Here is a 24009-nt window from a genome sequence, read left to right as displayed (position 1 = left end):
ATGAACTCCCTCATAATTCAAACAATAATCCTGACATTGAAGTGCACAGGGCCCTTTGAAAGTCTCCTATATTGCCTATAACTCAACTCTTTCTATGAAAATGTGTGGAAAATATTCTTCCTACATGTAGTAAGTTAGCTAGGTACAATAGTTACCATGATGATAGATGCAAAATGTGTAATCCTAATGCTAGCGAAACCCCAGAGCATATGGTATTTCATTGTCCCTTTGCTAAAGATGTTTGGTCTAATATTCCAATTGTCAGTCAACTTATTTTGCAGGATTTGAATTCTAACATTAGCTTTAAAGCTTGAGTATCTAAATGGCTCACTACAGGCCACTTGCAAAATCATATAGTTACAACCATGAATATTGTATGATGTATTTGGAAGAATAAATGTTCTAAAGTCTTTGAAGATAAAACTCTTAACCCCCAGGCCACAACTAGGACTGCACTTAGAATACCTGAAGAAACTGTCAATAATTTAGTACTTGTTCCCATTACTAATACTATTAATACAGTTTCAGACAATGAGCCTAGTTTCCTCCACCAAATTTCACAAGATAGTCTAGTCTTATTTTGTGATGTTTCTTTTGACAAGGATACTAACAAATCTGGCATTGGAACTGTAGCAATGAAACCCGCAGATGAATTCAAAGGATGCAAACTAGCATCAGAAGTGGAAGCAAGCCTTGAAGCTGCTGAATGTTGTGCTCTTCTAGAGACTGCCATGTGAATCAAACAGATGAATTTTCGAGATGTTTGTTTAGTTAGTGATGCAAAAACTGTTATGGCATATCTTAATAATAGCAGAGGACAAACTAGTTGGACCTCCTGCTCAGTCCTTTATTTTTATTAAAAGATGTTTATTTGATTAGATTTAAACATATCAAAAAATCTCTTAATGGTGCTGCAGATATAACTGCAAGCACAGTAAAGTTAGGGAATTTATTAGGGAAATGGGGTGAAAATAATTGTCCCTATTTTCTTCAAGAACTGTAAACTCTCGTTAAGTAATGAAAATTAAAAAACAAAAAATTGTTCCCCTGAAATGGTATTAAAACTTATCAAAAAATAAATAAATTCAATGGTCAATATTGTTTGACTAAAGTCATACCATCTAGTGCCCCTGCCCTCCATTTGCATAACTCTGGCTCTTCCCTATATTTCGAAAGCGGGAGAGGCTGAGAGAGAGAGAGAGAGAGAGAGAGAGAGAGAGAGCAACACTATTCTCCATTAACAGATTGAATGAAGCTTCGACAGTAGCAAATAACGAAACACATCATAAATCAAAAGAATCCACTTGAGATTCTCTCCAAGTAAGTTCAATATGTTTCAGTTCCTTATTTCGTAGGATTTATTGTTAAGTAATCCCGAAACCATCACCAATAACCAAACCTAGGGTTTAATTATTTCTTTTCTTTTCTTGCAGCGTTCAGTTAAGATGTCTGCAAAATGGAGAGCTTTACAACACCGTCACCGGTACACATACACAGCTATAATGTTCCCTCAATCATATATCGGTGCATTGAATAGTTTACCATCAGATACTTCTTCTTTGAAATTTTTTACTGAATTGAAAGAGTTAGTTTCTCTAAACACAATTTATTCGCAAGTGAATAATGCAAAGCCGCTTTCTAAAGCTTTTAATGAGTTATTAGTTAATGGTAGTGAAGATGTTGTTTCTGTTGCGGTGCGGTTTTACTTAGAGATGTTATTTTTTGAGAACTCTCTGCCATTGCATAGAACATTAGTTTCGGTGTTCGTTAAGTGCCGCAACTATCAGTCTGAGGTTGCGGGTTGTTTGAGGTCGTTGTGTGGGGAGTATGGAAATTTGAGTGGTAATGGGAAGAGATTTATTGTATGTAGGGTGGCTTTATCGATGATGAGTTGTCCTAAGTTGGGGTTTTTGGTGGATATTGTTGATGAATGTTGTGTTTTAGTGGCTTTGGATGTGATTTTTGGTTTGAATGGTGTGGTTTCGGAGGTTGATGATGGATGTAGGCCTTCGCCTTTAGTTATGGAGCAGTGTCAAGATGCATTGTCGTGTTTATATTACCTGCTTCAGCGTTTTCCTTCCAAGTTTATGGAGTCGAAGGACTATGGAGGTGGTTTAGTACCCAAAGATTCAACTATTTTTGAGATTGCTGTGAAGGCGATATTAAATATCTTGAAATCGGTGGCTTTTTCAAGGGATGCGTTGGTAGCTGCAGGTGCGAGTTTTTGTGCGGCTCTCCAAGTGTGTATGCGTCCTGAAGAGCTTGCTTGCTTTACAGCCAAGGCATTTTATTCTCATACTAGTAGTGGTTTTATTATTGATGGTAAGACGGAACTTGGGGTATCGGATCCAGAGTTGCCATACAAGGGGGATTTGTATTCAGAGATTGGAAGCTTATCGGTGTTGAGTAGGGTCTGCTTATTGAGAGGAATTCTTACGGCAGTTCCAAGAACGGTGCTGAACACCCATTTTGTTTTATCAGCAAATAACATGGATGTACTTGGTGTTAATGAGTCAAATGGTAATTCCGCTTGGACTATACTTTTTGACGGGATTTTACCTGAACTATGTAACTACTGTGAAAATCCCGTCGACAGCCATTTTAACTTCCATGTGTTGACAGTGATGCAGATTTGTATGCAACAGATTAAAACATCGATATTGGCTGAGCTTGCAAGAGTATCGAGCAATTATGATCCCCTCTCCGAGCAAATGGGTGCCAGGTTGTTAAGAATAGTTTGGAATAATTTGGAGGACCCCCTTAGTCAGACCGTCAAACAAGTTCATGTCGTATTTGATCTTTTCTTGGATATCCAATCCACCCTATGCAAGGAAGATGGTAGTGAGAGAATCAAATCTTTTCTGAGAAAGACCGCATCAGATCTTCTGTACTTAGGGGCACGTTGCAAGGGCAGATATGCTCCTCTTGCTTCTCTTACCAAGAGATTGGGAGCAAAGACTATTTTGGACATAAATCCTAATATTCTTCTTGAAACAACTTATGCGTACATTGATGATGATGTTTGTTGCGCTGCGACTTCATTTTTGAAGTGTTTCCTCGAGTGTTTGCGTGATGAATGTTGGAGTAGTGACGGCATCCAGAAAGGGTATGCCATTTTCAGAGGGTTTTGCTTGCCTCCTATTTTACATGGACTTGTTTCAGGGGTTTCAAAGCTGCGGTCCAATTTGAACACATATGCCGTATATGTCATTCTTGAAGTGGATGTAGATAGTATATTTCCCATGCTTAGCTTCATTTCAGTTGGACAACATGAAAGCGATACTGAGTTGGATTTTTCTGAGCTTGCTGGTTCCAAGATGGCTTTAACTGTGGATCAGCAGGTGGCTGCTTTGGTATCATTGCTCAAGGTATGCCGATTGCTTGCTCTTATCGACGGGGATATTGACAATTGTAGTGATAACTGTAATTTGGAATCCGAAGGTTCGGGAGATTTTGCACTTCTTTCCATAAAGGGAATTAAAGTGAAAGTGCCGGTGAAGTGGTTTGTATTGGCACTCACCCATGTTGATGAGACCCTCCGGATAGATGCGGCAGAATCACTATTCTTTAATCCAAAAACAGCTAGTCTTCCTTCCCATATGGAACTAAGTTTGTTGAAGAAATCTGTGCCCTTGAACATGCGATGTTGTTCAACAGCTTTTCAGATGAAGTGGTCCAGCTTGTTTAGAAAGTTCTTTTCTCGTGTTCGTACTGCTTTGGAGAGACAGGTAAAGCTTGGTCACTGGAATCCTCTTTCATTTGACAGTAATGTCGTGAGCTCGGATAAGGGAATGGAGGGAACTGATGTCCACCGAGCACATGATCTATTTCATTTTATGAGGTGGTTTAGTTCCTTCCTCTTTTTTGCATGCTATCCTTCTGCTCCATATGAGAGAAAAATCATGGCGATGGAACTCATCTTCATAATGATTAATACCTGGCCTATACAACCACAATCAGAAGTTAGTTCTTCTCGTCCAATCTGTGTTAATCCCTATAGTGAAGGATTTACTTCACCTGATTCAACTTTGTTACTGGTCGAATCAGTAATTGATAGTTGGGATAAGCTGAGAGAGAATTCTTTCCGCATTCTTCTACATTTCCCTACACCACTTCCTGGAATATCTAATCCCGACAGGGTCAAGGAAGTAGTAGCATGGGCAAAGAAGCTGATATGCAGCCCGCGCATTAGAGAATGTGATGCTGGAGCTTTGGCCTTACGGCTCATTTTTAGGAAGTATGTCTTGGAGCTGGGGTGGATTGTGGGAGCATCAGTCAATGTGGTTTGTTTTCAGCGCCAAACTGGGATGCTCAATGAAGCTACTTGTATATCCGAATCTGGATACCCAGTCATAGAGTATATACTGTCACTAATCGACTGGATGCGGGTTGCTGTGGGTGAGGGAGAGAAGGATCTTACTGCAGCGTGCAGGAATAGTTTTGTTCATGGTGTACTGCTTACTCTTAGATACACATTTGAGGAATTAGATTGGAATTCTGATGTGGTCTTGTCCAGCATGTCTGAGATGAGGCATGCACTTGAGAAGCTCCTAGAGTTAATTGAGCGGATAACATCACTAGCCCTTGGTGTGGTTTCAGCCGATGCATGGCACCTGCCTGAGGACATGGACGATATGGTTGACGAGGATGCATTTATCGAGGATGTACCAGTAGAGATGCAGAATCCTGAATCCTCATCAGAGTTCCAAGTCAACTCGAACCTCATGGATAACAAAGAGAATAGCAGGCCAACAGAACAAATTGTCATGGTTGGTTGCTGGCTAGCTATGAAAGAGGTAAGCAACTTACTCTAGTGCTAAATTATATTCATGCTAACTCAATGTGCTAATGTCTTGCTGCAGTTGTAGTTTATTATTTTGCGCTTGTTTTTCATTATTTTGAAAATCAAAGAACTAATTGCATAGCAGTTTCTTGTAACACCTCCACGAGGAACTTTTGTTGTCCCTGAAGTTTGTTTTTCTCAGTATGACTACTTTGCATATTATTTTGTCAATTTCTCATCTGTAGACAACTTAGAATCCTTAAGCTATCTTGATAGATCAGAAATCGTTATTGGTTTTATTTATTTTAAGCCAGAAATCATTATTGATAAAAAAGCTATTTCAACTTCAGGTTAGTCTTCTTCTGGGAACCATCACGAGGAAAGTTCCCCTTTCAAAGTGCATTCTATCAGATCCATCGGATGCTCAGGAGTCTGCTGATGAACTGCCAAGCACATTGCCTGATGCAATCCTTGACACGGAACAACTGCAGGCAATTGGCGATCATTTCCTTGACGTCCTTCTGAAAATGAAGCACACTGGTGCCATTGATAAAACCAGAGCTGGATTCACAGCGCTTTGCAACAGGCTGCTTTGTTCAGATGATCCAAGGTATGCATCACTTATCACTTGTTGCTTTTGAGAAGTTATTTCTGACCTGCTATAATTTTCTTGACTCTGCCCGTATCTCATTCATTTTATAAAAATTCAAAGATAGTTAAGATATTTACTCCCCTGAGAAAAGAGAAAAAAAAAAAAATCAGACACCAGACAATTTCTCTCCCAACACTGTTTGTGATGTCTTCTTTCAGACTTTCAAGAATGACAGAGTCTTGGATGGAGCAACTGATGGAAAGGACCGTTGTTAAGGGACAAACGGTGGATGATTTGTTACGAAGAAGTGCTGGGATTCCTGCTGCTTTTATTGCTCTTTTTCTATCAGAACCGGAAGGGACACCCAAGAAGCTCCTTCCACGGGCATTACGGTGGCTAATAGATGTCGCTGATGTTTCACTGCCAAATTCAGCTGAGGCTAATCAACCGAAAGGTGGTTCAAGCAATGACGTAGCAGCAAAACCAGCCTTAATAGCTATATGTCAACCAGCCGATCAGAATAAAGAAGCTTCAAAGATACGAGACGAGGGTGTCATTCCCACTGTACATGCATTCAATGTACTTAGGGCTGCTTTCAATGACACCAACCTAGCGACAGATACATCAGGTTTCTGTGCCGAGGCTTTGATCATTGCAATACGTTCTTTCTCTTCGCCATATTGGGAAGTGCGCAATAGTGCTTGTCTTGCTTACACTGCTTTGGTTCGTCGTATGCTTGGATTTCTTAATGTCCAAAAACAATCTGCACGCCGTGCATTAACTGCTCTTGAGTTTTTCCACAGGTATGTCACTAGCTGGTTTTACTTTCCCCCTTTTCTCATCTAATTTTCTTACATGATTGTTAAATGTGGACTTTTTTGAAAGGTATCCTGCATTGCATCCATTTCTGTTCAATGAGCTAAAAGTTGCAACTGAGTTGCTCGAAGATGAATTGTCAGATCACTCAAAATTCAACATGGGCAAAGTTGTCCACCCAAGCTTGTGCCCTATCCTAATTCTATTGTCCAGACTCAAGCCTTCTGCAGTGAATTGTGAAGCTGACGATGATTTGGATCCTTTCTTGTTCACGCAATTCATCAGGAGATGCTCCACCCAAAGCAATCTCAAAGTCCGTGTGCTTGCATCAAGAGCTTTAACTGGTTTGGTATCCAATGAGAAGCTGCCAATGGTCCTTCATGATATTGCACGTGGGCTGCCAATTTCTAGAAACCAAACGCTGAACAACTCTAATTCATCTGGATCACCACAGTTTGTTTCCTCTAATTCTATTCATGGGATGCTATTGCAGTTAATTTCTCTTCTGGAAACCAACTGCATATATTTGGTCAATAACTTGAAGAAAGACCATAATCTTGATGAGTTGATCCAGGTGCTTGTGACGCGATCATGGATCGGCACTCCCAAATTTTGCCCTTGCTCTATACTGAGTACATCTTATTTAAAAGTGCTTGATTATGTTCTTGGCATTGTGAGAACATGCAGCGTAAATAATTGTTTTCGGGATATTAGGGGTCTCCTTCTACAGTTAGCATCTGAATGCTTAGATGTAAATGAGCTTCATGGATCTGAATTTTATGATCCAACTAGAGCCGAACTCCTCAAGCAGGCAGCTTTGTCTTATTTCAATTGTGCGTTTCAACTTTCTGCTGAAGCAGCTGATGAGGGATACAGGATGCTGCAGGGACATTCATCACCAGCATTGGATTCACTTAAGTTAACCAAATCTGAACCTTCAGTTCCTGGACTTCAAGAAAGATTAACCATCTCCATCTCAGATCCATCGTATGAAGTTCGAGTTGCAACATTAAAATGTCTTCTTCGGTTCCTCAACTCAACAGGGTCTCATGATTTGTCTAATAGTGACATCAACATTGTTCACCAGTGGGCAAATACCAAATTGCAACCAACACTGATGCAGCTCTTGCTTACGGAAAAGAACCCAAAATGCACTGATTACATGCTGAGACTTCTTCATTCTTGGAATTTGCTGCAGTTCCAGAAATCGATTGATCAGCAAAACATAAATAGCATTTATGTTGGTACAATGGATTGTGATTCCATGTTCCAGTTTTGGGATAGCTTAATATCATTGAAGAAGGTGTCAACACACAAAAAGGTTCAACAAGCAGTCATGTGCTGCATCGGCATATGCATTAAACGGTTTGCAGACTTGTTTAGAAGCTCTGTTAGCATCCAGATTGGAGAGAAGAAAACACGTGATTGTGGGAAATTTGAGGATTTGGGCATGTTGGGCCATATCTATGGATGCATTAGTACTTTTGTTGACCTGGTTACACAACATGGTGCTCCATCCGAGCCTGTAAACTTGCGGAGAGCGGCTGCAGATTCCATTATAGCATCCGGGTTACTTACCGAAGCTATCCATCTCAGCTCGTCTGTCTCTAATTCCCATATCCCATCTGAGGAAGAGTGTTCATTCAGTCCATCAGAAGTTGCTAACTTGTATGCTCGTAGAATCCTTGATCTGTGGTTCATGTGCATTAAGCTGTTGGAGGATGAGGATGATCCGCTTAGAGAAAAATTTGCTGAGGATGTTCAGAGGTGTTTTACTTCTCAAGGGTCCGGTATAAATCATCAGATTGGATTGGTTCCTACTCAAGTTGAGAAAGTGATAGAATTAAGCTTTGAATTCCTATCTTCAATGTTCGGTCACTGGCTTGTCTACTTTGAATACCTTTCGAGATGCGTTCTAAACACTACAAGTCACACGGTAGGAAGAGGGGATCTTGTTAAACGAGTCTTTGACAAGGAAATTGATAATCATCATGAAGAAAAGTTGATGGTTTGTCAAATTTGTTGCTTCCATTTGGAAAAGCTTCCCACTTCACCATCTTGGGCAGTTGGGATATCTGAGAAGAAAGAGGTTGTGATTTATTTAAACAAATGGAGAACTAGATTTTACCATCAGTTATTGTTGTTTGTGAATGACTATCACGTATTAGCGGGCGGAACTGAGTGGATTGGTGGTGCAGGAAATCATAAGGAGGCTTTTACATCTGTTTATGCGAACTTACTTGGCCTTTACACTCTCTCCAGGTGCCTCTTCAACTTTGAAACTGATGTTTGTATGCCTCAGTTATCGGACCTTGTTAATCTAGGAACGGTTATGGCATCGTTTCTTAAAAATCCCCTTATATCCAACCTGTATTCATTAATGATTCAATCGCATGAAAAAATGCTTGGTTGTGCCGAGGAGTCTTCAAGCCCTACCTCAAGAACAGCTTTGGCCATTTGGGAGGGTTTTGATCCATATTTTCTTCTGAAGTAAGGTTTGATCTGTATGGTAGTAGCCTCAGTTACATTATTGCTACGATCCCTTCCAAGGGAAATTGAAGAAAAAATATTTTAGCTGAAAAGATTAGCTTTATATGACAATGGAAATTTTGTTTGTAATCCATTAGAGCATTTTGATGGTGCCGGTACAAGTTAACTCATTCACAAGTAGTATTGTTTTTCTTCATCTTTTAAATCTCCTGAATTTTGAAATTAACTTCTTTGACAATCTTCCATATAGAGAATTCCGATTCAATCTTTTTAAGTTTTCCTTTCTTCAATCACGGTGGTATTGTTGATGGCTATTCTTGATTTCTCGTTTCTGAGCTTTAAGAAGATCAAGGCCGAGGAAGACGTTAAGCAAGTTCATTCCAGCCATACCAAAAAGGGCAAGTGGAAGCTCTACTCCTTGCCCAAATATGTTTGCATCTCTAATAAGCTTGGCAGTGATGAGAATATGAGACCCAATCCTTGCGAGGAAGAACGTCATCCAACTCAGAACCCACTCCATTTTCACTATTTTCTTCTTGGCGTCACGAACTCCAGCCATTCGCCTCAGTTCCCTCACGTGCAGAAAAATCGAATGCAACTCACAGATGAGTGTGAGAATAAGGTAGTTGATGGTCACGTTTCGATAAAGTGCTAGTGTAAAACAAATCAACAGAAGGAAATGATGTACTAGAATCGAAGGGATGTGACCGCTGTAGAGATGGTGCTGGAGCATATCCCACTGATCATAAGCAAAGTAACCGCAGGAGAAGCACAACGCAGTATAGGCACCAGGCCATGTGCCACCAAATAACTGTGAATGGTCAAAAACCTCCTCAAAACTCTTTGAGGCCAACTGATTAAGCAGAATGAAAACCACCGAAATTGAACAAATGGTGGAATGCAACAAAGAGACACTAGTGTTGATGACGAGAGGATCTTTTGAGACAGCAAAGCGCATAACCAAGTTCGCCATCTGGTAAAAGCAACAGCCAGCAACAACATATACAAGCTCTACTCTCTTGTTGAAGACAATCTCGAAAATGACTGAAACAATCCAAAGAACCAACGTTGCCCCAAAGAACACTGGAGTAATTTTATTAGTTTTGAATGTAACAGAAGCATTTCCATGGTTTTTCTGTCTCTCCTCTCTCGCCATGTCGTCTTCTGAATTTTTTTGCTGACTCAGACACAACCTTTTTGCCTCCACTGAAACCTGCGAATTACATTAAAGAGAAAAAAAGCAATCATTCAACCACAACGGAAGTACTTTTATTCACACATGAAATTCGAAAGATGAATTGATTTAAACACCAATAATACGACATAATTTAAGAGGTTCTGACTTCGGTCATGGAACCATTGTAATCTGTACTGAAATTGGCTAATTCTGAACACAGGGGTTCACAAACACAGTAACAAGAAACAAATTGGACATAGGAGACTTTAGAAAATAGATGATTTTCTTATTAATTAGATTCGTTTGAAAGTTTTGACTGCAGACAGATTTCAAAGATTTCCCTGAAGGGCCTGAACTGATTCAATTTTCAAGTGCTGTTTGAACTTTCACTGAATCCGATTAGGAGAACCCTTCTTCCATCATCCCTTTTCCTTATCACTCTTCTCCTCTCTCTCCTTTTTCTTGTTTCTCTTATTATTATTCATTTGTTCATATTTCTCTTTCTCTACTCCCCAGTCTGGAGTTCCATATAGGGTTGAAATATCAGTTTTTCAGAGTTACAAGGACTTGGAGAACAAAATAGAGTAGGCGTTGAGAAGATGAGTACGGTGGAAATATCATAATGTGTGATTCATAGTATGCCACATTGTTTTCTTTTTCAGGAAATATGGGTAAATTTTAGTATGGCTATCATGATTGATAAATTTCAGTTATTACATTTCACCAAACACTTTGTAATATATTTCAAACTCTCCAACTCCAACAATGTTCCCAACTACTTTTTGCTTGGTTTACTCTTTCCACATAGCTTTCGAGCCATTGCGTTTTGCCCACACACTGATAGTCCACATGATGACGGAAACTATCCTTGGCAGATTTTCAGCTCTTAGATTATCTCCATGAGAGATGAGCAATAAGCAGGGTGTTGTCAAGAAAGTACAAGATGCGAAAACGAAAAAGACCAAGGACCCAATCCAAGCGACGATTTGGTCCCTTGCGCGTCAGGACTGCTGAGATGAACTATGGTCTTCTTGGTAATGGCTTTCCCAAGCCAGAACTTGATGAACTCTGTCCACCGAAACGAGCTGGTGGCGTCATTGTACGGGGAGCAATACTGTAGGCCAAGAAAGTTCAACAACGAGTGAGGAATTTACTGTAATGGTCAGAGAAGGGAAGAGAGATTCAAAGATAGTGGAAAGGGAGGACTGACCGTTGATTGCTCAGCAGGTTCCTCTTTTTCATTGCCGCTGTTCTAGCTTCATGGCTGTTGAGACAAAAGAAAGAGATTGTAAGTTACCGTTATTTAACAAAATAACTGCGCAGAAAAACTGCCAAGATCCTTTCATTGATAGTCAAGATGTGCAAACCAGCAAATGCTAGCTACTAAATAGTGATATGGCATTCTAGTGAAAACATATATGTTTTTTACATTTGTGCTGAAGAAAAATCAAATATATAAATTGATTAAATTCTATCACCTATTAAGGAACTCCATTTTTGCCTTCTTAATAAATCTACCCTTTGTATTGGTTGAATTGCTTCCAAATCCACTGCCTGTAAATGATAATCAAAAGCAAATTAACTTGACAACCCTAGTGCCTTGTAAGGAAATACCAAACAATGACAAGCACCAATTAAAAGCGCTCTTTTTTAGCATGTGAACCTCTAGATGGAGCTCTGCATATGGATGCATGGCAACCCTTTTGAGTACCACAAGAGGAATTCAAATACGATAGTTACACAAACTACAAGAGGATAATTTTACCTCCTGCTCCTCCCCAAAAAGGTCGCTTGGCAGGTGGAACTTTTGTAACAACCTGAATCTGGCGACTTTGTCTTCCTGCAGAAAGTATTTTCACCACCACTTAGTAATAAGTTTATTAGTTGAGCTACAGAGGCTTTGAGGCTTTGAGGTTTGTATACTTCAATTCAAGGGTTGGATTGTTGACACAAAAATCACTCGGAACAAAAAAATAGATCATCACATCTCATTGGCCTGACATTCAATGCAAAACTAATGATTTTATTTTCGTTAAGAAAGCTAACTACGACCACGTATTACTGGAATATTAACAACATTAGCAACACTAAGTTATTAACAAATCTTAACATTGAAAATTAGTAAAGAACTTACTATTCTCTTCCTTTTTATAGAGTTCTTTAAGTTTATTCCCAGATTCTTCCTGAACACTCTCCAGGTCCTTCTGCTTCGCCTGTTCAACAACACAAATTCCTTTTTTTTTAAGTTCATATATATTAACTTCTTGAAGCACGTTCCAATTATACAGACAAACACATAATAAGCTCCTCAGTAGCGCAATAAGTCAAGCATGCTTGCTACCCTCCAATTTCTATTACATACACGCTTTTTCTTAGCAACAATTCTTTTTGATGAAATTTACATACCTCATATAGCTGCATCCATTTGAATGTAACTTTCTTCCTATTCATCCGCTCAATAAGCGTTTTTGTACTTTCAGCACCAAAATGCTTTTCATAAAATTTCCTCCATAACTTATCAGTAACTGGACTCAGGTCTCTTTCTTACAACACAAAAACGAGCACAAAAGCAACAGTATTAACATCGATATCCCCGTAAAGCCAAGATTGATCTATTCAATCAGTTGAAAGTTTTTCGAGCATACTATAGATGACTTCTCAATGTGCATCAACTGATCAGCTGTACAGTGAGGTAGAATTTCCCCCAACAAATCAATATCCGTTTCCCCAACATCTCCAAGATACCTAACATTGTCTATCGCTGTCTGCACACATAATTCAAGTAAAGTTGGAATCTTTCTTCCATACATTCTTGTAGTAGCACTTCTCTGAATCAATAATATAGTCGGGTTGACAATCAATCCTCAGAAACCTGCACCAAATAACATCATACCAAAAAAAGAGTCATGTCTACGGCCTACGAAACCTCAACAACATCCTCAGCTCTTTATACAAGTAATCGAACATGTAGTATACAAAATTCATCATAAAACATACTATATTACATAATATAAGCCATAAAAAAGAAGATCAGTTCCTTTCAATCTTTTAGCAATACAAATAATTGTTCTCATAGTGATTTACACCATCTATCAAACACTTGATGATTAATAAGTAAATTCGAAAAATCTACGAAAATAAAATAAAATTTGGTTATAAGAAACAAATAATCAGATCATATATAGATTTCAGTGGTTGAATTGAATCAAAAACAGATTAGATCGATGAGTATAACATGCAAATAAAAAAAAATCATGATAATTACAGGATGAAAAGGATGGTGATTTACCGCGTAATTTAAGGAGAATATTAAGGACCTAAGAGTGTAAGATCCTGGGAAAAGATGAAATCGAAGAAGAAGAATCAATCAAGCATCAAATTTCGACTTTCTTGCTTCCTTCTTCTTCCTTTTCTTCTTCTTCTTCCCTGCTTCCTAATCTTAGCTCATATAGGACAGTTAAGGACCATTAGATGTACATCTGTTTTAAGGGTTGGTAATTTTCCCACGTAAGCATCTTTTTAGTTTTCTTCCCTCATTCGTACGTAATTACCAATATATGAACTTTCTAACGGCGATTCCCATGAGGAGACCAAAACATACATGGAACAAACTAGAAAGCCCTTGGTGTTACTACCTCCGTTTTGGTCTCCTCATCTTAATTTGACACCATTTATTGGTCTTTTTGTATTAATTTGGCACCCTTTATTAGCAATGTTGTATCTCGGATGGGTAATTGAGTTTTACTACAAGACTTGGTCAGGTGTTGGGTAAGACTTGGGTCTCGTGGTGCTTCCCATCCCAAACCCCTTTACACATCAACCTGGAAAGGGCCTGTGTCTTGTGGTTTTTCCCAGAGACTTTCCGGAACGGCTAATCGTTAGCCGTTCTAACCCTAAAAAACGGGCATTCATCAGCCGTTACATAAATAACGGTCACTAATCGACCGTTTTGAAGGAAACGGTTAATGGTTAACCGTTTTTCTATCTTGACCGATCAAAATCAATTGAACCGGCTAACCATTAACCGTTCCCTTTTGAAGCAAAAGTTTTAGGAAGAACGAACACAGTTCATTCCTCCTTCGTCATGTTCTTGTTCTTCCCCTCTTCTTTCTTCCTTCTCTTCTCAACCAAAACTAAATAACCAAATAAACATCACCTACACAATTTCAGGATTTGGGGTTGTTGAGGAAGCTCTTATTAAAAGTGGAGGTTATTTTTGAGGAGGTTAATCATCTCAATAATCAAAGGTAATCCAATAAACTTAAAACCCTAATTTTTTTTATTTTTTTTTCAATTGAAAAGATTTTCATTAATTATTTAATGAATACCCTAAATTAAATTAGTTTTACAACCGTGTGAGGACTTGAATTTGTTTAAGATTGTTAATTTTAGGGACTTTACTTAGTATATCTAATTCTATAGGTTATTTACAAGTTACATGATTTGGTGTGATTGAAAATGAGATAATTTAGATTGTATGTCTAATTGTATATGTAATTTACACGTTATAGATATTATTATGGTCATAAAACGCTGCACTTTAGTTGGAATTAATTTGCATATGTCAATTTTACTTGAATTGTTGTGTTAAGTTTGTTAGATATCAATTTTGACACCATTTTATTGTCACTCCGGTGTTGTTGTTGATTGAAGAATGTCTTTAAGGAGATATATGTCAATCAAATTGGGGGTTCGTCTGGCCGATGATTCAGATGACGAAGATACAAATCAAAAAGTCTTTAACGAGATATATGTAATGAATGTTGGTGGCAAGTCTCTTAATAGCGTATCTTGGATGAGGACATAAGTTTTCACATCTCTTTTTATACTGCCAAGCCTGTATCTTAAAGCTTGCTTTGATCTATGGTTTGGATTCAAAAAGTTTTGACGAAAATGAGAATAAACCAGCTCCCAGAAGTTGTAGGGTGGTGTTGCAGCATCAACAATAACTGGAGCTTTCATTACCGCAATCTATGCAGCTATGATTGCAGTATCTTCTTCAACAGTGAAGTTAATATTCATGTTGGATGAATAAAATTTTCACTGTTGGTTGCGCAATCAATATCAATACACGTGACTCTGTTTATAGGAAAAAATAAAGGATGTGTCGTCCATTCGTTACAGTGACTGTTCACGGATGTGTGCTCCCTCCCTTGCAGTCACTCGTCACGGATGTGTAATCTCTTTAAATTCCAAATGAGTGTACACGGAGTGTAAACGAAAAAAGGTCAAGGAACGGCTAGCCATTAACCGTTCCAGGAAAAAGAAAACGAACAATGGTTAGCCGTTCCATAGGAACGATCAATGGTTCACCGTTATTTTATGCAATAACGGTTAATGGATAACCGTTTTCTGCTTTTTGAGAACGGTTAACCATTAGCCGTCCCAGGACTCTTCCCGCTGGGATTCCCGCACACCAGGGAACCCTTGCGGGAATCACCACTTTAGACCACGGTTTTTTGGTTTGGGAAGCCCTTGGGCATGCCCATAAGACCCAGTCTAAATTGGTATCTGAGGAGCACGAGGCTTTCATGAAGGGAGGAAATATTTATGGAAACATTATTTTAGACTGTGAGATGATTAATGGAATTGGTTTTGACAGAAAATGTGGCAACGAGGGTCTAAAACTAGATAGATATGTCTCACAAGCTTTTAGCATTGCTATATGTGACTTTATGGCTGAGGTTTTTTGTAGGTATGGTTTCTCTGAAAAATGGTGCAGTTAGATTCTAAATATTTGTGCTCGACAAGAATCTCGGTTTTAGTTGATGTCGGTCCTAAAGTTTTTTTCAGTATCTATAGGGGTTCGCCGAGGTGACCCATTTTCGCCTTTGATTTTTGTGCTTATTGAGAATTTTCAAATCGTAATCTATATATATTGTTTGCTATTAAGAGGATGAATTGCATGGTCAAGAAGAAAGGTGTTTCCCCAATACATCTTTTATTTACTGATGATCTATTTTAATTTTATAATGGTAATCGGCATAGTCTAAATAGCTTAATAAAGGTGTCAGGATTGTACCAACGTGCTTCTAGACGATCTGTTAATTGGAAAAAGAGTAAGTTTTACTATGGTAGTGGTTCCTGGTCTAGGGTAAGAGCCATGGCTAATTTTCTTGGTATGAAAAGAATTATTTCCTTACAGATACTTGGGTTTTCAGCTCAAGCCAGGCATTGTTCGCAACATTTATGTCAGGAAAGTAGTGGAGAAGATGATGGATAATTTGGCTAGTTGGAAGGGTAAGTTATTATCTGTCCAGGCTAGATTGGTGTTGGTTAGATCATTTATTGCCAGCTATGTATTCATTCCTATGACAATCTTTCGTTGGCCTGGAAAGATAATTGAGATGAGTGAAAGGGTTATTCGAGAATTTTCTTTGTATGGAGATGAAGAGAATCAAAGGGTTTAAATATTGCATATGATAGTATTTGTTGTCCACCCAGACAGTGTGGGTTAGGCCTTAAAAGATTGGATGTTTTACGTGCTTATGAAGCTTTGGTTGAGCATTAGAAATGCAGACAAGGTCTAGGCTAGGTTTTTAAAGGATAAAAATTTCGAAGTTAATGAGAATTTTATAAATTATAAGCTTAATCATGTCTTTAGTTTTCCCAAAAATAAGATGCATGGATTTATAACTTTGCGGAGAATCATATGTGCTGCATTATAAGTAATGACATGAACACTTCCTTATTTTTCGATAATTAGTGCGGAAATTTCTCAATAGAAAAGAAGCTTGGCATTACTTCTTTGGGTATGAATGATTTTGTCTCAAAGGTAGGTGATTAAATATTTGTGTCTTGTTGCCAACTTAGATGTTTGCACTGAGTTGTGGAAATTATGAAAAAAAGTTTTCTTTGAAGATGCAGAGACAAAATGGGTTGGTGTTAAGGCAAGAATTTATCACGTTATTCGCCGTAACCTAATCCACATGAAAGGTCATATGTCTAATTCTATGGAGGATTTGTGCATAATGAATTATTTCAGAGTTAGGTATAAAGTATCTAAAACTTCCACACCTGTTGAGATTTCTTGGTCTCCTCCGTCACTTGGAGAGATAGTGATTTGTTGTGATGGTTCATCAAGCGGCAATCCAGGCCAAGTTGGTGCTGGAATAAGTGTTAGAGATGCTAAGTGTGTTGTTTTAGGAGCTTTATGTGTTAATCTTGGTTGGCAAACCAATTATATTGTTGAGATCAGTGTTGTGATTTACAACCTGTTAATGGTGCGAAAATGGAATGTGAAGAATATTTGTGTTAGATCAGACTTAATGATTGTGTTTAGGATTTGAAGAATTGTGAGATTTCGAGGAACTTGATGCAGACATGAAAGGTTGCTTGTGATTTTTATGAAAGTATTTTTTTTTATGCATCTATAGGGAAGTTAATTTTGCTGCTGATCATTTGGCCAAGGGAGCATGTTTGCTGGTCGGGAATGATATTGAGCTTTTTAAAGGTAGGTCTGACTTTATTCCGTCCATGGAATGGCCTGGTAAAATCTATTGTCGTTTCAAATAACCTTGTGAAAGTTTTTGGGGGATTTTTGTTCTTCTTTCTTTTATAGTCTAATCTTTCATATTTTCTACACTATGGTAAAATCCGAACAAGATAGATGATCTGTGGAGAGGCAGAGGAACTGTCAAGAGGAAAAAAAACATTCTCTCTAGGCCTTACTATTGTCGATCAATGGATACAACATGATTTTTTGTAATGTTCTTGATGTTCAACGTTTTTTTCTAGTATAATGTCTCTTTAGTTAAGATTCACACTGCAATGTTCTTGATACATATAATATTTACTGTGATATTCTTAATACCCAATAAAATTTAATGTAGTGTTCTTAGTATCAATACTTATACTCAATATTTTTATCGAGCATATTTACCAATCTTCATTTTAATTTTCTAGGCCATTGTTGCTCATGAGACGATTCATTTCGTGAAAAATGAAAAGGCAACGTCCGGTATGTAAGTGTTAAAATAGACATAATTAGAAATTTTAATCGGGCAAGCTAGGATTTTCTTAACACTTTTTTGGATATAAAAATTGGTTTCTGCAAGGATTTGCGCACTTTAATGTTTCAACGTAGAATATGATTTTATTCCATGTTATAATAAATAGTGCATCTATAGAGACATTCAAATCATCTGGATATCTTAGGCAAGGGGATTCATTATCCTCATACCTTCTCATTTGTACATGTAGATCTACTCCAGGCTTCTGCCGATTAAAGAGAAAAATAAACATGGTACTAAATTTGCACGAGATTTGTCTCATATCTCGTGCTTAAATGTAATTGTAAGCTTTTTATTAAGATTGATTCTTAGCCGCTGTAAAAATATTCTAAAATTATTTAACAATTTAGACTTGTTCTTGGGCACATGAATAACTTTACGAAGCTTGACTCTTTTTTTTCTTTTTTTTTTTTCGATTTTGGACATCAAAGAATGATAGCTAGATTTATGAAAAAAATATTCTAAAATTATTTAACAATGTAGACTTGTTTTTTGGACACATGAATAACTTTACAAATCTTGACTTTTTTTTTCGTTTTTTTTTGTCCCAATTTTGGACATCTGAGAATGATGGCTACATTTATGAAACTTGAATAAGATCAATGTTAAAGTTTTTTACAAGGGTACTCCGTTGCTTACCGACAAGTCTAAACTAAAAATTTCTAATTATTTAGTTGAAATAAAGTAAACTAAAATCCAATATGAAAATGTAAAATCTTATCCTAAGCATGTAAGATGGTGTTAAGGCAAGTTTCGTATTGTTGTGAGTTTTGGAAAAGTAATTTTCTGTTGTGTCGCGTTATGTTTTGATGTGTTGTGATGTGAAAATAAACAACTGAACAATTGGTAAACTATAAATATATAAAGTGATACGGGACTAGCAAATTGTAAATTCAATTTGATAAATCATCGTTGTTGATATAGATAAGAATACTAAAAAGAATAAATCTTCAATCTTCAAAGTAACTTCTGCACAAAACACTTGATTCCTACTACTGATCAGTACACAGAACGTAGTCTGTTAATGTTGATAAATCAAAGTATCTACATACAGATCCTGAATCACGATATCTATAATATTCAATCCTCAAACAATCTTGAATATGGCCTTATAGAATAATCAATTTTGATCTATCGAGGATAACTATACTGTTTAGTTATCACAATAATGTTAGGATTTAGTTATCACAAATTGTAACACTAAAATCCTACTAATTAGGGGTGTGCAAAGGACAGACGGTTGCGGATTATGGGTCACCCACGTCCACTCTGCCAAAGTTGCGGATTTGGAAAATCCAACTGTATCTAGCCCAAATACCCGCGGATTTCACATCCGCAGATCAGCGGGTGATACAGACCGGATGAGAATTAACTGTGGATTTAATAAATAAAAAAAAGAAAGTAAAACAAACAAAAATACTAAGTTTAGAAACTATAATTAGGTTTCCTCATTCCTATATTATCCTTAGTTTTTAGGTTTTCTCTGATGTTTTCTCTCTACTTACAGTGATGTTTTTCTGTTAATGGTTTCAAATGGTAATCGATTGATTAATCCAATAACTAATGTTATTATTACTTTAATTCAGTTTTTCTTCTTCAGATTTAAATCTAATCTAATCTCCTGTGTTATTTTCCAGGAAATCGACGAGGATCTCATTTCTCTTTCTTTCAATCTAGCTCGTATACTCGCAGGCCTGATGTAACCAGAATGAAGTCTTTCCAAAAGAATGTATTTGTCCAAAGGGAAGGGAGGAAGTGTATGACCACATATCCATCGACACTCTTCCTGGTTCCGGTCGATTTGACAAAATCCGTCGACACTCTTACTGGTTCCGGTCGATTTGACAAAATCCGTCGACACCCAATTCACTTTTGCGATTACTAGCCAAAAGGATCGCAACAACATACTCAGATTTTGTATATATATACACAGACCTATCATTGAAGATTTTGATTAATATATATATATATAGAGAGAGAGATTGATAGATAGATTTGTTGTTGTTTTGATTAATTTTATTGATTAATTGGTTTAAAGAACTGAAACACATTTTTCATGAAGGGACAAACCAGGGGTTTGGTTGGACTTATTTCATGCCTCTGGTTGAACTGAAACACATTTTGTTGCTCAGAGAAGAAAGTTGAGCATGAATTAGGTTTCAGAAAGATAAAATGTTTATAAATAAAATTCATACTTCCCATATTATCCTTGATATTTATATTAAATTCCCTTACTACCCTATGGTGCAGGTGAATCCGCGGATTTCAAAAACCAGCCGCAACCAAACCGCTAAAAGTGCGGATTTGAGAACCCCACCCGTGCCCGACCCATAGATCTTGCGGATTGGGTTTCACACGTAATTTTGCGGACGGATACGGGTGAAATCCGCGGTTCCGGTTTTTATGCACACCCCTATTGCTAATACCAAAGAAGACTTTAAATGAAGGCAACACAAAATATTTCACATAATTAAATTACTCTCATATATCAACGAGTTGGCCCACACAAACAGTTAGGCAATGTGTCTAGGGATGAGTTTGTAACAACACAATCTCCACTATTCATAATGTTATGACTAAGGCTTTTTTGGAAAACAAGGTATAATCAATTTGGAAAGTTCCCAAAATATGCAATGAATATTATTTCTGAGTTTGACAACGCCCAACTGTATTCCAACTCACTCTTGGTTGACAACTAATATTATCTAGCATGCATTCATACACTTTACTAATATAGTAACTAGAGATATGAAAACTTCTGGGATATGGTAAAGCCCATAAATTCAAATATCTAAAAAGATATTGAATATTTCGGTTTCAGGATCTTGTCTTGAGTATAAAAGGAGAACACTTAAAAATTAGTAAGATATAAGAGTTTAGCACATGTTTAAATCACTATGTCGACATCATGTGAACAATATTCCAAGTTCAATCCGCGTACATTCTTGATTTTTGCAGAACCCGGAGATAAAAAACATATCCATAATTTATAAACACGTTTGAACTATGTCAAGCTTACCACTAGGGATCGTCCCTCTTCAGGGATCATTCTTGAACCCTCTTTCAACTACGAAACATTATTGCGTAAGTCTAGTTCCTTGAATAGGTTTATGATATTTCTTTCGATTATAATACCAAGGGTTGAATTCATCTGTAAGTTCGATACACTAAATATAATAAGTTACTAATTAAAGTGTAATGTCGATTCCAGAAGTCCATAGATAAACTATACCTTGTAAAACAATATAATCAAGTTGTAAGAAAGAACTCGTATATATTTACTTGATATTTTGATCATAGTGTGAAGACCAATTCACTGATATTGGAGACGAGTAAACATACTTTACTTTGTATGTTATGTATTCAATAAATATGAATTGAAAGAACAAAGATAAAAGTGTAACAAGTCAAGTCTTTTGTTACGAAACTCGAACTGAAGGGTGCCAGGTGTTTGTTGATGCCGAAACGTCTTCAGATTCTTCACGAGTAACAAGAGAAAGTATCAACATTTCCATGTTTCTAGTTTAAACTAACGAAGCTGACTATAGTAATCAAATAAAGCAACTTCGAGTTTTGTAACTAAAATATGACAACCAAAATTGATATATCAACGTTTGATGGCTTCAACTGAGCAACGCTCTAACAAGATCTAAATGGAATATCCTTGAATCTGAATTAATCATAATAATTTTATTTTTGTAATTATTTGAGTAGTTAGAAGACAATTGGATTCCTTGTTGTTTCTAAGACTTTCTAAAGGAATTGGGTCCCACAACTCTTTAGGGAGGTAAAGCAAAGTTGGCAGTAGATTATGCTAGGTGATTCACGTGTGTTAGCAAAATTAGTTGTAGGCCTAGGGATTCTGAGTGACTAGGGTAGTCCATTTGGTCTCAAATACATGAGGTTGTAAGTATGAATTTGTGTAGTGGTTCAATCATGAGAGTATTAAAATCTGGACTAGGTCCCGGGGTTTTTCTGCAAAACAGTTTTCCTCGTTAACAAAATCTTATGTATTTGTGTTTTTACTTACTTTCGCATTTTGATTTTTCTTATAATTAATAAAGTTATAGTTGTACATTAACAACATCTTAGATCAATCCCTTTAAGATGTTGGCGATGTACTCGACACCATCATATTTTCAACGACACATCAAAATATATTTGGATAATATTCATTCTACAGTTTTCATCGTCCTCCAACAAAGAGTTAACAATTTTTGGTATAAAATTGTCTATCAGAATGAGAGTTTGATAATTGGTTTGATTTGGTAACCAAAAATCAAACGATTTAGACCATTGTCATTCTACTGCTGATAGAAAATCTCTAGATCATATTTCTAGTGGTAGTCTTAGTGTTGGAACTGATTCTATTTCTGATTGATTTCAGACCTCTGCAGATCATGCTTCTCATGGTCTTCCTTGTGATGACACTCTTGGTGATGGGACTGAACTTGGGATCCCACCCAAGAATGCTCACACAGTGCATGGGAGAGGAAAAAGTTCCAGAAACGGTATCAATAATCCACAAAATATACAACTTTATTTCTTATCTCACTCACTGGTTCAACATGAAGTACACAAGGTTCCTGAGGCCTGTGTTTCTGTTTCAAAGTACTCGAACTCGTTTTTCCAGTTTATGAAAATTGGTAGAGAAATGGTAAAAGCTGCAAACTCAGATATTCCCATAGCTTTCATTCAGGGGGAAGTTGCAGAGCTCTATCACAACCTCTCTGGGGAGGAGAATGCTCCATTTTTCAAGAAGGAAGCTGCCGAGAGAGAGCTTGCTCAACAGGAAAATTTGGCTGCAGTAGAAAAACATGCATAAGATAATGGAAGTTTGAGAACTCTTACTTAAACGAATAAACCAATTCCATGTTTAGAAGAGTGGATGATTTTACTCAATAGCCTTCAAGATGTAGAAGACGATGAGTTCTTGTTAAACTCCACGGAATATCATGAGGGTGATCCAATACGTGTACGAATGTTTATGGATTTATTAGCTGGTTTGCATAAGAAATGGTTGTTGCGGAAAATCAAGCTTACCACCAGGTCTGTTTAGTGTATGATGAATCCAATTAGACCTCAATAGACTTTATATATAGATATACTTTTGGAATAAACACCTTTTGTTATTACTAGCACACATGATTAGAGCAACAAATGCGTCTGTTTTATACCGAGAGATTTGAAACGTTCACTCTGTAGTTTAAATGAGAATTGAGCATAAATTATAGCACAATTAAAAATAACAGCAACATATATTTATGTCAGGACAATTATTAACTTGCCACATATGATCTGAAGAGATAATGTTGAATCTTTTTTATTTTTTTTTAATATTTATCCAGATCTAAGAATTGGTGTATTTTCTTGTTTTCTTAGTAGGGTTTGACTTGGGGTAGTACTTATGTTTTTATATTACAACATCCAAAAGATGATCTTTATTGCTAATGATTCTTCATGATAGCTTAGATAGTAAAGCTAGGTTCTGTCTATGTTGATTCCTGATTCCTAGCCCAATATCAATTCAAGATTTTGTATAAATATATTTTTCATCATTTTTGTTCCGCAAAAAATTTCTATGGATTTTATTAACATTATATGTTCAGGAAATGCCAGACATTTCTTTTGGTGGTTAAAGTAAGTATTGACAATCGATTTAACTAAGAGATTTCTACCGTATGGATTAAACAACTTAGCTCTCCATACTTGTAGAGACACATGGTATTTATCCAAAAACGGCTCAAAGTCGTTAATCTTATATTTACTGAAAAAATATATAAGTTCCTATCCTTTATCATTTTCTAATACGTTTCTCATTTGAGAATCATAGAAATAATCTTACACCGTTTTTTATGCATTTTAGGCACAAAACATATTCTATAGTTTCGTAAGTTTATTTATTGTCCAATCGTTTCACCAAAAATGGTAAAAATATTCACAATAGATTTTTTTTTAGAAATGTTTGTTCTAGGAAATAAGAAACAATCATGAACAAAAAAAAAGACGAGAGACATGGAAGCATGTTTTGTTACTTTTATTCCTGAAATATTGTTTTCTGTTTTAATCTAGACAACACCCCCATACAAATTATAAAATGATTAGGTAAAATAATGTTTCTTTGGCGAAGTCATCTTTT

The 24009-nt window shown here is 36.9% G+C and overlaps 3 protein-coding genes across 3 annotated transcripts; 1 reads left to right on the top strand and 2 right to left on the bottom strand.

The window, feature by feature from the left end:
- The first annotated feature begins 1185 nt into the window (after positions 1 to 1185).
- LOC113281646 (thyroid adenoma-associated protein homolog) lies at positions 1186 to 8810 on the top strand. Its single transcript, XM_026530433.1, has 5 exons — positions 1186 to 1320; positions 1434 to 4796; positions 5134 to 5393; positions 5594 to 6178; positions 6261 to 8810. Exons 2-5 carry the CDS (start codon positions 1446 to 1448, stop codon positions 8683 to 8685), a joined length of 6621 nt encoding a protein of 2206 aa, XP_026386218.1. The 5' UTR covers positions 1186 to 1320; positions 1434 to 1445; the 3' UTR covers positions 8686 to 8810.
- LOC113281647 (TLC domain-containing protein 2-like) lies at positions 8761 to 10383 on the bottom strand. Its single transcript, XM_026530434.1, has 2 exons — positions 10215 to 10383; positions 8761 to 9894 (listed from the first exon to the last, which is right to left on the bottom strand). Exon 2 carries the CDS (start codon positions 9835 to 9837, stop codon positions 8968 to 8970), a length of 870 nt encoding a protein of 289 aa, XP_026386219.1. The 5' UTR covers positions 9838 to 9894; positions 10215 to 10383; the 3' UTR covers positions 8761 to 8967.
- A 129-nt stretch (positions 10384 to 10512) lies between these two features.
- LOC113281648 (transcription elongation factor B polypeptide 3-like) lies at positions 10513 to 13297 on the bottom strand. Its single transcript, XM_026530436.1, has 8 exons — positions 13148 to 13297; positions 12504 to 12730; positions 12265 to 12402; positions 11993 to 12071; positions 11624 to 11698; positions 11337 to 11412; positions 11069 to 11122; positions 10513 to 10972 (listed from the first exon to the last, which is right to left on the bottom strand). The coding sequence occupies exons 2-8, from the start codon at positions 12666 to 12668 to the stop codon at positions 10879 to 10881; spliced, it is 681 nt and encodes a 226-aa protein (XP_026386221.1). The 5' UTR covers positions 12669 to 12730; positions 13148 to 13297; the 3' UTR covers positions 10513 to 10878.
- Positions 13298 to 24009: the final 10712 nt, after the last annotated feature.

Source organism: Papaver somniferum, chromosome 5, assembly GCF_003573695.1.
Source record: "Papaver somniferum cultivar HN1 chromosome 5, ASM357369v1, whole genome shotgun sequence".
NCBI lineage: Eukaryota > Viridiplantae > Streptophyta > Magnoliopsida > Ranunculales > Papaveraceae > Papaver > Papaver somniferum.
The sequence above is the reverse complement of the archived record's forward strand: the minus strand, read 5'-3'. Positions and strand labels throughout refer to the sequence as shown.

Bases quoted from the DNA above. Each gene is read 5' to 3' on its own strand.
- LOC113281646 (XM_026530433.1), top strand. From the start codon at position 1,446: ATGTCTGCAAAATGGAGAGCTTTACAACACCGTCACCGGTACACATAC. The intron at 4,797-5,133 runs GTAAGCAACTTA...TTTCAACTTCAG, and splicing joins GCTGGCTAGCTATGAAAGAG to GTTAGTCTTCTTCTGGGAAC. The intron at 6,179-6,260 runs GTATGTCACTAG...CTTTTTTGAAAG, and splicing joins GCTCTTGAGTTTTTCCACAG to GTATCCTGCATTGCATCCAT.
- LOC113281647 (XM_026530434.1), bottom strand. From the start codon at position 9,837: ATGGCGAGAGAGGAGAGACAGAAAAACCATGGAAATGCTTCTGTTACA.
- LOC113281648 (XM_026530436.1), bottom strand. From the start codon at position 12,668: ATGTATGGAAGAAAGATTCCAACTTTACTTGAATTATGTGTGCAGACA. The intron at 12,072-12,264 runs GTATGTAAATTT...GTTGTTGAACAG, and splicing joins AATGGATGCAGCTATATGAG to GCGAAGCAGAAGGACCTGGA. The intron at 11,123-11,336 runs GTGATAGAATTT...TTGTCTCAACAG, and splicing joins AAAATGGAGTTCCTTAATAG to CCATGAAGCTAGAACAGCGG.